At 45.0% G+C, this 13,573-nt stretch overlaps 1 protein-coding gene across 2 annotated transcripts in view; it reads right to left on the reverse strand.

Annotated features, from left to right (window-relative positions):
• Positions 1-613: 613 nt before the first annotated feature.
• LOC134137583 (uncharacterized) overlaps positions 614-13,573 on the reverse strand; it is a 30,173-nt gene continuing 17,213 nt past the window's right edge. For both annotated transcript variants that reach the window (XM_062570731.1, XM_062570733.1), the window contains 9 exons: positions 12,149-12,360; positions 10,131-10,164; positions 9,371-9,511; positions 7,768-7,943; positions 6,440-6,678; positions 5,293-5,428; positions 3,663-3,711; positions 1,880-2,018; positions 614-1,682 (listed from right to left, as the gene is read on the reverse strand). In XM_062570731.1, the coding sequence (XP_062426715.1) occupies positions 1,604-1,682; positions 1,880-2,018; positions 3,663-3,711; positions 5,293-5,428; positions 6,440-6,678; positions 7,768-7,943; positions 9,371-9,511; positions 10,131-10,164; positions 12,149-12,360 (1,205 nt within the window). In that variant the 3' untranslated portion in view covers positions 614-1,603. The remainder of the gene's footprint in view (positions 1,683-1,879; positions 2,019-3,662; positions 3,712-5,292; positions 5,429-6,439; positions 6,679-7,767; positions 7,944-9,370; positions 9,512-10,130; positions 10,165-12,148; positions 12,361-13,573) is intronic.

The raw sequence follows: 13,573 nt of genomic DNA on the forward strand, positions 1-13,573 counted from the left end.
CCCGGGGCGCGCTATGGGGCGGGTGGCCGGCCTAGCCCGGGGCGCGCTATGGGGCCCAGCCCGGTGTGTGCTATGGGGCGGGTGGTGGGGCCAGCCCGGGATGCGCTATGGGGGAGGTGGCCGGCCCAGCCCGGGGCGCGCTATGGGGCCCAGCCCGGTGTGTGCTATGGGGCGAGTGGCAGGCCCAGCCCGGGGCGCGCTATGGGGCCCAGCCCGGTGTGTGCTATGGGGCGAGTGGCCGGCCCAGCCCGGGGCGCGCTATGGGGCCCAGCCCGGTGTGTGCTATGGGGCGAGTGGCCGGCCCAGCCCGGGGCGCACTATGGGGCCCAGCCCGGTGTGTGCTATGGGGCGAGTGGCCGGCCCAGCCCGGGGCGCGCTATGGGGCCCAGCCCGGTGTGTGCTATGGGGCGGGTGGTGGGGCCAGCCCGGGACGCGCCGTGGGCCCGAGCAGCGCGACCTCCTCTCCGCCCGCCCGGCGCGGGAGCAGGGCGGCGGCGGCACCGGCAGCGGCGCCGGCAGAACGCGCTCCATGGTATCGCGGCGAAAGGGCCAGAGTAAAGCGGCGCCTGGACGCAGCGACGACCAGCCCGGAGCAACTTCGAGCGAGTCCAGATCCCAACAGTTATTTCCTTTACTCCCCAAAGTCCGATAGAGGTTAAGGGTCCACCTTGACCCACAACATGAAACATACCTTGCTACTGCCACCACGAGGCAGCACAAGAGGGGAAGGACAGAGCGACAGGGAGGAGCGCGCAGAAGGGGAGACGGGCAGAGAGCAAACGCCTTAATGAAACCGGTAAGTGAATTCACGGGAACCCCGCTGCAGCGCACGGGTGCTTCCCACGGGGGCTCGCTCCGTCGCCTCCCAGGGCTTCTCCTTTCACCAGGACCAGCTTTCGGGCACGTCCTCACCGGCGCCGAAGCGCGTAACACCAGGAACAAAGTGCTCGTGTGACGAGACGCAGGAACGGCCACTTGGACCAACAAAAAAACCCAGGCCTTTCACTTGCCCCAACCTTTGGCTATGCCACTTGAAAGAAGGAAATTAATACGACACTCAGTAAAACAAACCCCTAAACAAGTGCAATTCAATACTTTTAAACTCCAAAAGTCTTTTTTTCCCCATCCCTGCTGAATTTTGAGCGCTATGCTGCTGCAGTCCACAAGGATCCATGACAAACCATTGTTTAGTGCCCTCCTGTTATGACATTTTTTGCTCGTCCTGGTTTTCTGTTTTCTTCTTCTTTCTTTTTTTGGCAATGGAGATCCTAATTATTGTAAAGGGTTTTTGCTAGTCAGTTCACACTATCCCATTTCCCCTCTCCAAGCTGGTGAATTGACTCTCTATTATGGCTCTGGACTTACAGACACGTTTCAAGAGACTTCAGAGTCCGTCACTAAATGGATTTAGGAAGCCTTTCCTTTTCTTTTGCTTTAACCTGTTTCACTCTTTCCTCTGTTCAAAGCCACGTTGAAAAGTTGCTGGATGCATTCTGGAATTGTGTTCTGGACAGAGGCAGACTCCCAGGACTCTGTCTTTCTTGCATTTGGATAATTTGGCTTAATTTTGCTCTCAAATAGGTATTATTCAAAGAAATAGGTATTATTCAAGCAAACGTTGCAGCCTTCTACCAAAGCTCTGTTGTGCTCTCTTGGACATACTCCTCCCAGGAAGCCAAGAACTGAAGCGGAGCATAGATAGTGCCTTGATTTGGCTCAGCAAATGGTAATTGAAGAGTAATTTATCAGCATAAGATTGTATGATATAATTTGCTTCTGAATCATTTCTGCAGCCTTTCATGTCGCTGTAATGTCTGGCTACATCCATGTGCAAGGCAAAGATTACTGAAATACACAAACCACCCCCTACGGTACCTACTGTGCAGCCCAGAAGCCCCTTGCTGGGTGTGCATTCCCACTCGTCTCCTTTGCATCCATACTGGAGCTGCTGCCTTCTCGAGGTTCTGGGGGCTGGCACGTTCTCCAAGCACCGTCTTCGTCTTGGACGTGAGAGAGATCTGCAGTGATTGCAAGCGGAAAAGGAAGATTAGCTCAGGCTGCCAGCCTGGACTTGTCACTGCTGAATCAGCACTAGTCTAACGAGCAGCAGCCTTTCCACAGGAATCTGTCACTGGCTGGATTGGCCGCTGGACACATCTCTCATCCCCTCTTGCATCATGCCCTGGAGCAAACAATTGTCTTTCCCCTCTACTGATTCTCTTCATCTTCTAATTACCTGGATATTTTCACCTCTATCCCACACCTATTAGTTCCCCATGTATTTTGCCTCCCCTCTTTATCCTCCTGAGCTGTCTTTCTCTGCAGTTCTCAACTCTTCCCTGCTCTTTAGGGTTCACACTATCAAGGGGAGCATAGGCTGGCACTGCCTACGTGTCTTCAAGTGCTCAGTACAGCTAAGAGAGGCTTGAAGCAACAGTGTGCCGTACCCTGATCACATATGCAAACCGCTCCCAGCACGGGCTGCAACAGGGTATAGGCCAGCAGAAAGCAAACACACGTCTGTCACAAACCTGCCTTCTGCCTTCCCTAAGCAGCAGCTGCATCACTAGACTAGCGAGAAGCACAGTGAATCTGGGAGTCATCCACTCTCCCCCAAGCAGCTCTTCTGTTCACCCACATGATTGTCTCCAAACGGGAAGCAGCACTTTAGTGGTTTCACACCCTCACAACAGTGCTTCTGAACTGTATCTGAGTCTTACTATTTAAGACGAAATGAGGTATGACAAGTATTTTCTGCAGTCACTGGAAATTTTTAGTCCTGACGTATCAGGATGGAGTGAGGAAAACCACAGCTCAGCTGGAGGTGGAAGTAGTAAGGGAGGGATGAAGAACAAAAATGCTTCTAAAAGGATGTTGGCAGCAACAAGTAGGCTAAGGAGGATGTGGTCTGCTGCTCAGTGGGGCAAGGTACCTGATAACCAAGCACGTGGAAGAGGCTGAAGTACTCAATGCTTTTTTTTTTCGCCTTGGTTTTCACAGGTAAGGTCAGGCCTTCCCAGGTCCCTGGGTCTAACGACAGAGTCTATAGGAGTGAAGCATCACCCACCACAGAGGAAAGTGGAGCTGGGGAGCACTTCAGCCAGTTGGGCAGACACACACCCACAGCACTGGATCGAGGCACACTAAGGTGCTGAGGGAGCTGCTGGTGCCCTTGCAAAGCTGCTTTCACCTCCTAAAGCTCCTGGCAATCAGGAGAGGGTCCTGAGGACCAGCACAAGCAGTGTCACACTCGCCCAGATTCTCCTTGCCCTTCTCAAAGGTAACAGCTCAGCCGCACCTCAGTCCCTGGGAAGGGCATGGAAAAAATCCTCCTGCAAGCTCCATCTAGTCAGGGGAAGGAGGAGGAACAGTCTGGGAGCTGCCAGCCAGGGTTTGCCAAGGGCACATGGTATGCGACCAACCTGCCCGCCTGCTACAAGGACAAGTGGCCCATCCAGGAGCCAAGTCACTCCTTGTCTCTGTGCCTGCACCCGCGCTGTGAAACAAAGCGGAGCCGAGGCTCCAGAAGGCAATAGCCCATTTTGATCAGAGCAGACGGGATAATACACGTGCTTGATCTGCTGTAGCGGGGGATGAGACCCCAGACTGAACGTTTTGAGCGTCTGCACCACAGTGAACGTACACTAGCTACTGTCACTCACCTGTTGAGTGCAGGATAAGGAACGCGTCTGTCTCATGTTTCACCTCCGCCTGAGGAAAGAATTCAAACCAGCCGGTTACATTTATTATAGTGCACATCACTGGCAGCACAGTTTGTGCCCTGAGCTGTTCTTGCTCCTATCACTCTGGGCTCAGCAAGGCAAGAGTCCCAGGAGCTGTCCCTGCTGCAGCTGTTCAGCTTTTAGAGCAGTTCTGCCAGCAATCTGCAGAGGGTAAATAAGCTGAGGAATAACTAACGATTATGTGAAGAGCTCCTTTTAAAAACTTCTCAGTTTATCTACTTCTGCGTGTGTGAGAAGCCAAAAGCAAGTCTTTACTGGATCTGAACTGGCCAGATGAACAGTAAGGCATTTTCTCAGATGCTACTGTAGACTGCTCCTTGAGTTCTGCAGCCTTTATGGCTTAACTTCTCAAAACAACATTAGCTAGTCCTGCACAAGGCCATGGCATGGAGAATATACTTTGCTTTGTTACAAGAACTTATACAGATAAAAGCATTACAAGGAATGCATATGTTCCATAATCACAACATTCCATAATATCAATCATAATTTATTTTTACAAAAAGATTTTTGCCGTTGTATGTCTTGATTCTGCAAACAAGATGATGAGCTGGAAGACAGAACTTATCACTCAGGAGAACAGTCACTGAACTGAAGACTCAGTTTTCAGATCAGTTGTCTGGTTTCAAATAAACTACAGTCATCACATGGGTTCCACATTCTCTGTTTTCGCTTTTGTTTTAATGAAGAAATACATTTATTTCCATCAGAATTTCTTCATAAATCTCAATTTTCCACAGAGCTTTTCATTATATTGTTCAGGACTGATTAGTCATGTTACCCCAAAGCTGGCATGGTTCAGAATTTAAGAACCAGCTGCTATAACAGCTGAGGAAGTATTCCATGTTATTGTGTGAAGGAGAGAGAATAGAGATGTTCAAAGGCCACTGAGAAGAACAGACTTGAGAATTTATTGTATTTCCTTAAGTCAAACACAGGTACAATCATCACCAGCTGGCACAGGTAAAACTGAGCTGTATCTAGGGTCAAAATAGCTATTTCTGTCCTGTAGACAGGCAGGTTCTTCACAGGCAGTCACCTCTACAAAGTGCCTTGTTGGGTTGTGGCCTGAGAGGAAGTTGGCTCTTCAAACTACTACAAGATCAGCACAATCATCCATGCTACTGTTCACATCAGAATTTAACCTGTTACTCGTTTCATTATTTTGCTGAGTAATTAAAATCTGACCAAAGCCATCCTTATTTCTACTGTAATTTGATCATTGCATCGTAACATCTGTAATTAGCCAGTTAACACTGCACCAAACAGCTCAGCAACATTCTTTGCGTAAGTCCATCTTTCTTGGCCATCCTCTAAACAGCAAAGGGGGGCACCCAGATGAACCCACTCCATCCTGTTGAATTTACAGTCCAGCTGACTATGCTTTAAAACTGATAACTGGGTCCTTCAAAAAGGACATTTCTTTGTCAGACATATGGAGAATAATCGCACAAAACCAATGCTAAAATTCAGAGTACGTGAAGCCCTTGACGAAGGGCGCTTGCAGTATGTTTACAGTGTGGGGCCCACGTTTAGAGCAGTTTGGTACCTTAGATGAGGATGTGCCTTGAAAGGAAGCTGTAGTCCACTGGTAACATCCTTGCAGGCCTGCTCTGCTTGTGCTCACTGCTTCACCTGGCAAGATGCTTTTCACCGAGATCTCCAAACTGCCAGGTATTTGCTGGCTGAATTAAAAGAAAAATGTCACCAAGAAAAGACATTTCAGCAGCGTAAGTCTCAAAAAGCAGAAGCAAAGACAGAGCTGTTGTTGTCCTTAATTCCAAACCTACCAGATGCCCAGAAGCATGACAAAGGTCTTGTCCCTAGAGAGGGGCAACCAGGAGCTCCCCATGGCACATAAGGCAAAACAGCTGCACAGCAATAACATCTGTGCTAGATAAAAGGTCTGAAGGGTAGACCTTTAATAGGCAGGGATACATTTCAACTGCAACTGCCTCCTCTCTGACAGGAAAAGGCTAGAGAAAAAGGTCTGCTATAACATGTAAACTTGTGAATTTAGAACAATTAGTAAAATTAATAGTAATTAACACAGCTATGCTGAAAACAGGTCTTTGCATCTCTGTGCTTTTGGAAGCTCCACTACAAGAAGAAGCAGCTGTGACTGAACAGAGCTGTCCACCGCCCTCCTCAGACGTACCAAGCCTCCAGGATAGTGCTACAGAATTGTACAGTCTCCAATCCAAACTCCAATATCAAAGTCCTGGGAAGGCAGGAACCCACACAGCCTTTGCCTTATCACAAACTGATGCTCTTCCTGAAGGTGGCAAAAATCTTTTCTCTCTGTACCAGATCCAACTCAGGATTCAAACAGAGACAATTTTGGAACCAGCCAAGCTATGTCTCTTGGAATGAAAAGGACTTTCTCTATGAATAAGCAGCCAGCTGGAGCCTCAGAACAAGGAGCATTATCAGACAAACTCTAAGTCATTCTGGGCAGTGCTGCTGCAAAACATTTGTACATCAGCTTTTATTCACATTTACTAACTTTCTGAACTTACAGTTGCAAGCACTTTGTCTCAAAACTGTAATTGTTTTGACAAGCACAACAGCTATGCAAGTAAAGATGAGAGCAAGGGAAGGGTAATATCACATATTCTGCTGCTGCAGCCATTGGTTTCAGCTCCATGAAGCATCAATGGCTGAACAATGCCCCACTGATCAGGCAGAGAAGTTACCTCAGCAGGAGGTTCTCAGCTGGCTTCACTTCTGGGCTCTTTTCTACAGCACTGCCTTTGTGTTTTTTCTCTGGCTGTGACAGGATTTCTCCTCCTCCTCCTCTCTTTCTGCTGTTTGTATGCAACCATGGGCCAACAGTCAGGGGTTGACATGCAGTGGAGCCAGCCACTGGTAAATCCTCTGGCAAACTAGAACCTGGAATCTCAGGAAGTTCTTCTCCATGAGCATATTTTGATTCCTGTGGAAAGTAAACAAAAGTCCAGTATCTGTTAACTTGAGGTTAACAGCCAAGGTTAGTAGATGAGGGTTGCAGCAACACCAATCTGTCACACATTTTTACTGGATGTTTGAATGTTTTGTGGGGACTTTTCAAGGGTTTTCATTTGCTTAAAAACAATTAACTCATCTCCCATGTTTCCAAAACAAGAAAAAAGAAAATAAAAGAACAAACAAAAGGAATCTGCTAGTCATGCAGCATGAACACTTCACAGCCTTGCAATTCAGTTGAACTACAAGTCTTCTGCTTTAAGACTTTCAAAAATAGACAGATAGAGATTGAACCTGGATAATTCATGCCCAGACAAAAGGCTAAGTCTACACTGCATGAGCAGCAGAGTCCTCACACCAGATGCTGCAGCACAGGACTCAGCATCAGCTGTTCTTCTCCTTTTTCTCTGCAGCCTGTGGTCTTCAAGCCAGCTAACTGCAGAAAACCCTGGGCACCTCTGTACTACAACTCCATGCACAAGGGGCTCACCAAAAGCTCCTGAAATCCAGCAGGAGCCACTCAGAACTTGTCACCTTACACCAGCTCTAGAATCAATGACACTTTCTTCAAAGAACTCACTAGTCTTTAAGGTCACTTACCCATAATGATGAAATTTTCTGCTGCTGTAGAATTTGATTTCAGAAAACTTTTTGTGCTGACTTGTTAAGCTAGAAATCTGCTTATTTCATACACAGTTCATGCCCACTTGTTTAGCCATAAGACATAAAAGTTTGGTGTATTAAGTGATCATCAGTATTTGGTTAGAAGAGAAGTGCTTTCTCCTACATGTTAAGTTTTTGCAGTTTTTGAATAATCTTTTTTCTTTTTTTTCTTTAAACTAAAATAGGAGTCTAGTAATCACTACTTGTTGAACTGGTTGGTGGTAGAGAGCATTGCTGGCCTACAGGTCTTTCTCTCTCTCTCTCTCTTTAATTATTAATCTGCTGGGGTTTTTTCTCTCCTCAGCAACCTATGCACAACTCTCTTTATCTGGTAAGAACTGTCCAACAATCTTCCTGCAATATCCTACACCAGCAAAGAGGCTGGAGAACAACTCACCTCGGCTGTGTAATACACCTGCAGAGATTCCAGTTTCTCTCTTCCCTGCTGAAGGCTCAGCTCGCGGAACCAGGGAGTGCCAGAGTGTTTCTCCGATACGAATTCCATCAATCTACGGAAAGACCCTGGGTCCTCTGGTGTCTCCAGGACAACAAGAACCTCCTCATTACCTAGGTCTGAAAATCATCATAATTAAACAACTGTACAAAAGGCATCAAAGAAATGCCTTCATGTATTGAATATTAACAGTGTTGTTACTTTTTCTCCTGCATCCTACTTTTCACATGCTGAGATGACATCAGACCAGCTTTGTAATTTAGGTCCATTTGCATTTTGATGTAAAATGTCCTCTCATCATGGGACTTGCTGCTATAGAAGTATAATGCCCCCAGGTCCACAGAGCAACCCGTTAGAACAACCACAGGATCAGGTCAATAAAGCGAAATGGAGGAGAACTTTTGCTGTGGTGCCAGCTAGTCTGACACACATGCTGGCTGCAGCCAGGACAGAGAGGACATTATACCAAGTGCAGTAGGAGAGCACATAAAGGAGAAGAAAAACACTGAATGTCCACTTGACATCCTGCCCGTCTCCTCAGCCCTGGGGAGGCCTCATCTCGAGTCCTGTGTCAAGTTCTGGGCTCCCCAGGACAAGAGAGACATGGAGCTACTTGAGAGAGTCCAGTATAGGGCTACGAAGATGATCAGAGGGCTGGAGCACCTGCCCTACGAGGAACGGCTGCGAGAGCTGGGCCTCTTCAGCCCGGGGAAGAGCAGACTGAGGGGGGATCTGATCAGTGTGTACAAGTACCTGAAGGGAGGGTGTCAAGGGGACGGGGACAAGCTCTTTTCAGTTGTCCCGGGTGACAGGACAAGAGGCAATGGGCAGAAATTGAAGCACAGGAAGGTCCGCCTGACCGCGAGGAGGAATTTCTTCCCTGTGAGAGTGACAGAGCGCTGGCACAGGTTGCCCAGGGAGGTTGGAGTCTCCTTCTCTGGAGATCTTCAAGGCCCGCCTGGATGCGACCCTGTCTAACATGCTCTAGGTGACCCTGCTGAGCGGGGAGGCTGGACTAGATGATCTCCAGAGGTCCCTTCCCACCTTACTGATTCTATGATTCTATGACGTACTCTTCCATGCTCCCTGCACTTGTTAACAAATGCAAGAACTTTGGTTAAAGCAACAGCAGCCCCCTGAAATAGTGCTTTACAGGGTAGCATCAGGAGCAGCTAAGGGTATTAGTGCTAAGTCCCTAAATAGCATGAAACCTATGAAGGTGAAAATGCCAAATGAGTTATAGAAGTATAATCTTTCTATGCCACAAAGGTTGGGAAAAGAAAAAATATATATAATAAAAAACCTCAAATTACTCCCATTGCCACACCCACACAAAACTATTCTTGCCTTTCCCTTTTTTGATGCCCCCACCAACATGACACGGCATAGATGCTTTCCTCAATCATAGCCTACGTATTGCTTGAGCATGACAGTTGAAGGATCTCAGGCTCCAATTACAGACCAGAGTACACATATCAGGAAGAGGAGGAGACAAAAAGAGGGAAGTGTAGAACTCTGTGCAGTTAAAAGAACATATCCCACTCACTTGCTCTGGGTGTGCATGTTCCCCACCTGGAGTAAATACCATTGGCACCTTCAGGAGAAACGTGCAGGTTCAGATAATACAAATGGAAGCAACATTCACAGAAATACACGCTGCTGAATGGCACCATCAGGCTTTCATTCCCTTCAGACGAAGGAGGAGAGTATTGTTTTAATCAGAGTTGGAACACAAGTAGCAAAGTCCTACCTCAGCTTCCTAGGATAGAAACACTATTGTAAAACTCCCAGTTAAGCTACAGTAATAGACAATGGCAAAGGGAATAAAACGTAGTTGGTTTAATTCAAAGCAAGTCAGTCATTAGGAGCCTTGGTGCAGACTTCCCACAGGAAAATCCAAACACTAGTTAAATGGATTTATACACGTTAATAGTTCTGGTTAATAGGTTAGCAGGTTATGCACCTGGAGAGGCTCCCAGATGAAAGTTTGGGCCTGCCTTTTTTGGAAGTGCAGGTAAAGTAGCACTGGAAATGTGTATGTGCTCTGCTGGGGGAGTATGGATGTACGGATGTAGCTTGTGGGGCCAGATGATCCAGTGTGCGAAATGACTGAGAAACAACTGCTCTGCCTGTGTAGGAGGACACATCTGCTGACCCAAAGCTTCACAACTACAGCACAATCTTCTCTTAGGAGTTCAAAACACAGACATCAAATTCCAGACTCTACAGACAACCTCTCCATTTTGCACAAGGGAGAAGGGAAGGTGAGGATGAACAATAAATAACTATAATTACAAATTACTGACCTCTGAAGCTGATGGTGATTTCTTGTACAGATATCTTAAAGACAAAAGGGACAAATATTCTTCATTAGATGACAAATTAAGAAATAGTAAATAGAACAGTCAAAATACCAATCCATTTCAAAGCAAAAGACATAAGTTGTGTTCATTTTACTATTCCGGTCCCAGGAAATAAGTCTGAAATTCTGCTCATGATTCAGTGATGTTTTTAGGAACATCAGAAACTATTCTTTGTGAATGCCTAAATTTAATTTTGCTAAAACTATTTGTATACAAGTCAATGAGTTACTTAAATACCAAATAATGAAGTCTGCTGTTAAAGAACAAATGTATAAAGGAAGGAAGCAGAATACGAAGAATGTGGAAAAAGCAAAAAAATTTTCCTTAAAGTAATAATTTGGACTGAAAGCTTAAAAGTTAACAAGTATCTCCAAACAGCACTAGTTCTATAATCCTGCTGACTACTGTAATCTCACAACTCATTTTTAAGACAGGACATAGTACACTTACACTTTTCATAGTAGCGAATCTGAACTTCACGAGGAGTTGTGTAAGACCAGTAATTTTGAAAATAAACTAAATATTACGGGACAGCAGAGTTCACTGCCCTGTGCATACTTTTTTTTCTTTTCTTCGACATAAGCAGAAAATAAAGCTTGAATGTTATTTTTTTCCTCCATGCTGACATCTGAGCAATTGAGTGAGGGAAGTAATATCTGCCTTAGTGGATTTACGAAGTGGGATTGTAGGAAAGTAAATTCTGTGTTGTGAAAGCATATATGGATCTATCACATTAAAGTATTGAAAAAAAAATTAGACGTCTGAAACATAAATGAAATTTTACATTTTTCTAACAATCAATCCTTTACAAAACATTTCGGTAATACAAGTGTTTTTCTTAACATTTCTGAATGAAGACATGTAAAGAAAAGTTGAAGTACCACTTAAAAGCATTTTTCCTCAACTGAGGCATTGTTAAATTCATCTTACATATCAGCAGATACAGCATAGAAGAAAAGAAAAAAGTAAATAGCATTTGCTAAATAAAGCTGCTTCAGAAAGAAGGTGCTGAGATTGTAACCAGGCTCCTGGCAGGCTAGAAAGATAAGTTAAAAGACAATTAGGGAGTAATTTCAGAATACACATCCTTCTGCAGCTAACAGTTTTTAGTGTCATGGACAAGAGAGAACATTGAAGTGACCAGTACTGCAATTCCTATCTTCTTTGGAGCTTTCAAACCTTCACTATGACTTGCAAACCACATAACATGCAAGGAAGCTGTGGATTTTGCAGGTCCACCATAAATAAGTCCAAATTTAAAATCAGGCCAGCCTAGAAGATCTCAAAGAAACCTAAATTTTATGGCTGTCCAATGCCTGACAAAATGGAGAAATACTAGGGTCTAAAAAAAAAAAATAAAATTTCAAAATCTATCTCAAATTTTATGAAAAGCACTGCAGCAAGCTGCTATGCATAGAAGAAACTTTAGGCAGAAGAGAAATTCAATTAAAAGAGGAAATTTTGTTACAATCTGAATCAACAGCAAAGCAGCCCAATTCAAGTCTGCACTAGAATAAATAGTAGCCAAGAAACCCAGCTTCCTCAGATAAAACATGCAGAAAGAAGGTGCACACCAGTGAGCTGTCATTTAAACAGAGAGAGGGGATACAGAGCCTAGCTGCGGGTACTAGAGAGTCTCAGTGCAGGAAAGAAGAAAATATCATATATTTTGGCTATATAAAAACTGCTGTCTCCTGGAAGCAGGGAGATGATATATCAACCAAGATATTATTCTATACGTTCCAGATGTTTTTTTTATTTTTATTTTTATTTCCTTAGCATCATCTATGCTCACTCTCAAAGACAAGAATGCAGGTTCATATGACAGGATGCTATGATATTGGGCCCAAAGTACCACTCCACTTTGCACATTTAGCCCTGGTGGGCTCTCTTGCACATCTCCCACTGCTTCTAACTCACTGTCCTTCCACCCCAGGGAAGAGAGGCTTTAAATGCAGTACCTGAATGGAAGCGATATGAATAAGTGGCAAAGTCCCAATACGGACAACACTGCACTTTCCCACGAAGTCTGGAGGTTCCCTGCCCTCCTGCAGCTCTTTCTCAGGGGAAGCAGATCTGGAACAGGCACCTATTTGACTAGGGTTGGGAAGCGCGTAATCCACGAAGGAGAGTTTACAAATCTGGTGAACTTTGGCACAGATGCTTACTAAATCTGAATAAAATATTAAAGGAAGAAGAATTACTGCTCTGCTTAGCAGCCTTAAATGATTCAGGACTGCAACAGGAACACCTGCAGGAAAAACCTACAACAAGGATTTCATGTATCTAGTATTGATTTGTGTTTCTTCAAGCAAGAAACTGGTAGCAACTGTAGAAGAGATCCCAATAAGCCATGAAAGCACTTTAGCAGGAGAATAGGCAAATAACTTAGCTGAAACACTTTCCAGTGGACAGGCAGCATTTCTCAGCAGTTTATACAGCACAGATAATGCTAGAAACCTGGAGATAGAAACCTATCTCCACGACAGCCAACTCTACCACTGTAACAGCGTCAAGGTGATCCTCAGCTTTCTTCGAACCATAATGCTTTTATGAAACAAAACACAAACAGGCCTCTTTCTCCCATAAGGAAAAAAACCCTGATGGTCCTAACCCCAAAATCTCATCACAGTGTCTGAACTAAGAACTCATCTGCGCCAGCAGCTTAGACTTTCCCCAGTTACACCAAAGGAAGAGCCAGTTTTCAGCTGCCATGCTGTGCACGCAGGGCTTTGCTTTCAGGTGGCTGATATTCCATGCTTTCCCTCACAACTAGCAGCTGCGTGTCACCACTCAGCATCCACCCAGCTGTGCCTCTTCCCAGAATACAACACTCAGCTCTGAATGTTCTGACTCACTTCCAGCTCTTTATCTTTTAATTGAGCTGATTATACTGATAAACAAATAATGGCATCATTAATATGCTCTCCATTCATTTTAAAACACCGTTCATCCCTAATAGGTCTGCAAGAGTAAGATAACTTTGCCTGATCACAACTAATAATAATCATTTTAGATAGGTCTTTCAAATTAACATGTAAAAACAAAGACCTGTTTTTCCTTTGCCTTCAACAACTTGCTAAAACCACCATACCTCTGGAGGATGAATTCTTTAAGCAGGGATTGTCTTTTTGCTGTGAGTCTGTGTAATAACCAGGACAACTGAGTTTTGATCACTTCAGTGCATACACAGTACGTAAATACTGTTTTTTTCCTGATATTTTCAATTAAATGTCGTCATTTCTTTCAACAAGTTGCTGACGCAGAGAGAGAAATACTTGCTCCTCCCACCAGCTCACGCTAGAGGACAGGGCCTATGTTTTACTGCTGAGCTTCTAAGAGTGTCTTTGGTTTTCTTCTTTCAAAACATGGAAACATCTGTGTGG

This window comes from Rhea pennata, chromosome 2 (assembly GCF_028389875.1).
Source record: "Rhea pennata isolate bPtePen1 chromosome 2, bPtePen1.pri, whole genome shotgun sequence".
NCBI classification, from domain to species: Eukaryota; Metazoa; Chordata; class Aves; order Rheiformes; family Rheidae; genus Rhea; species Rhea pennata.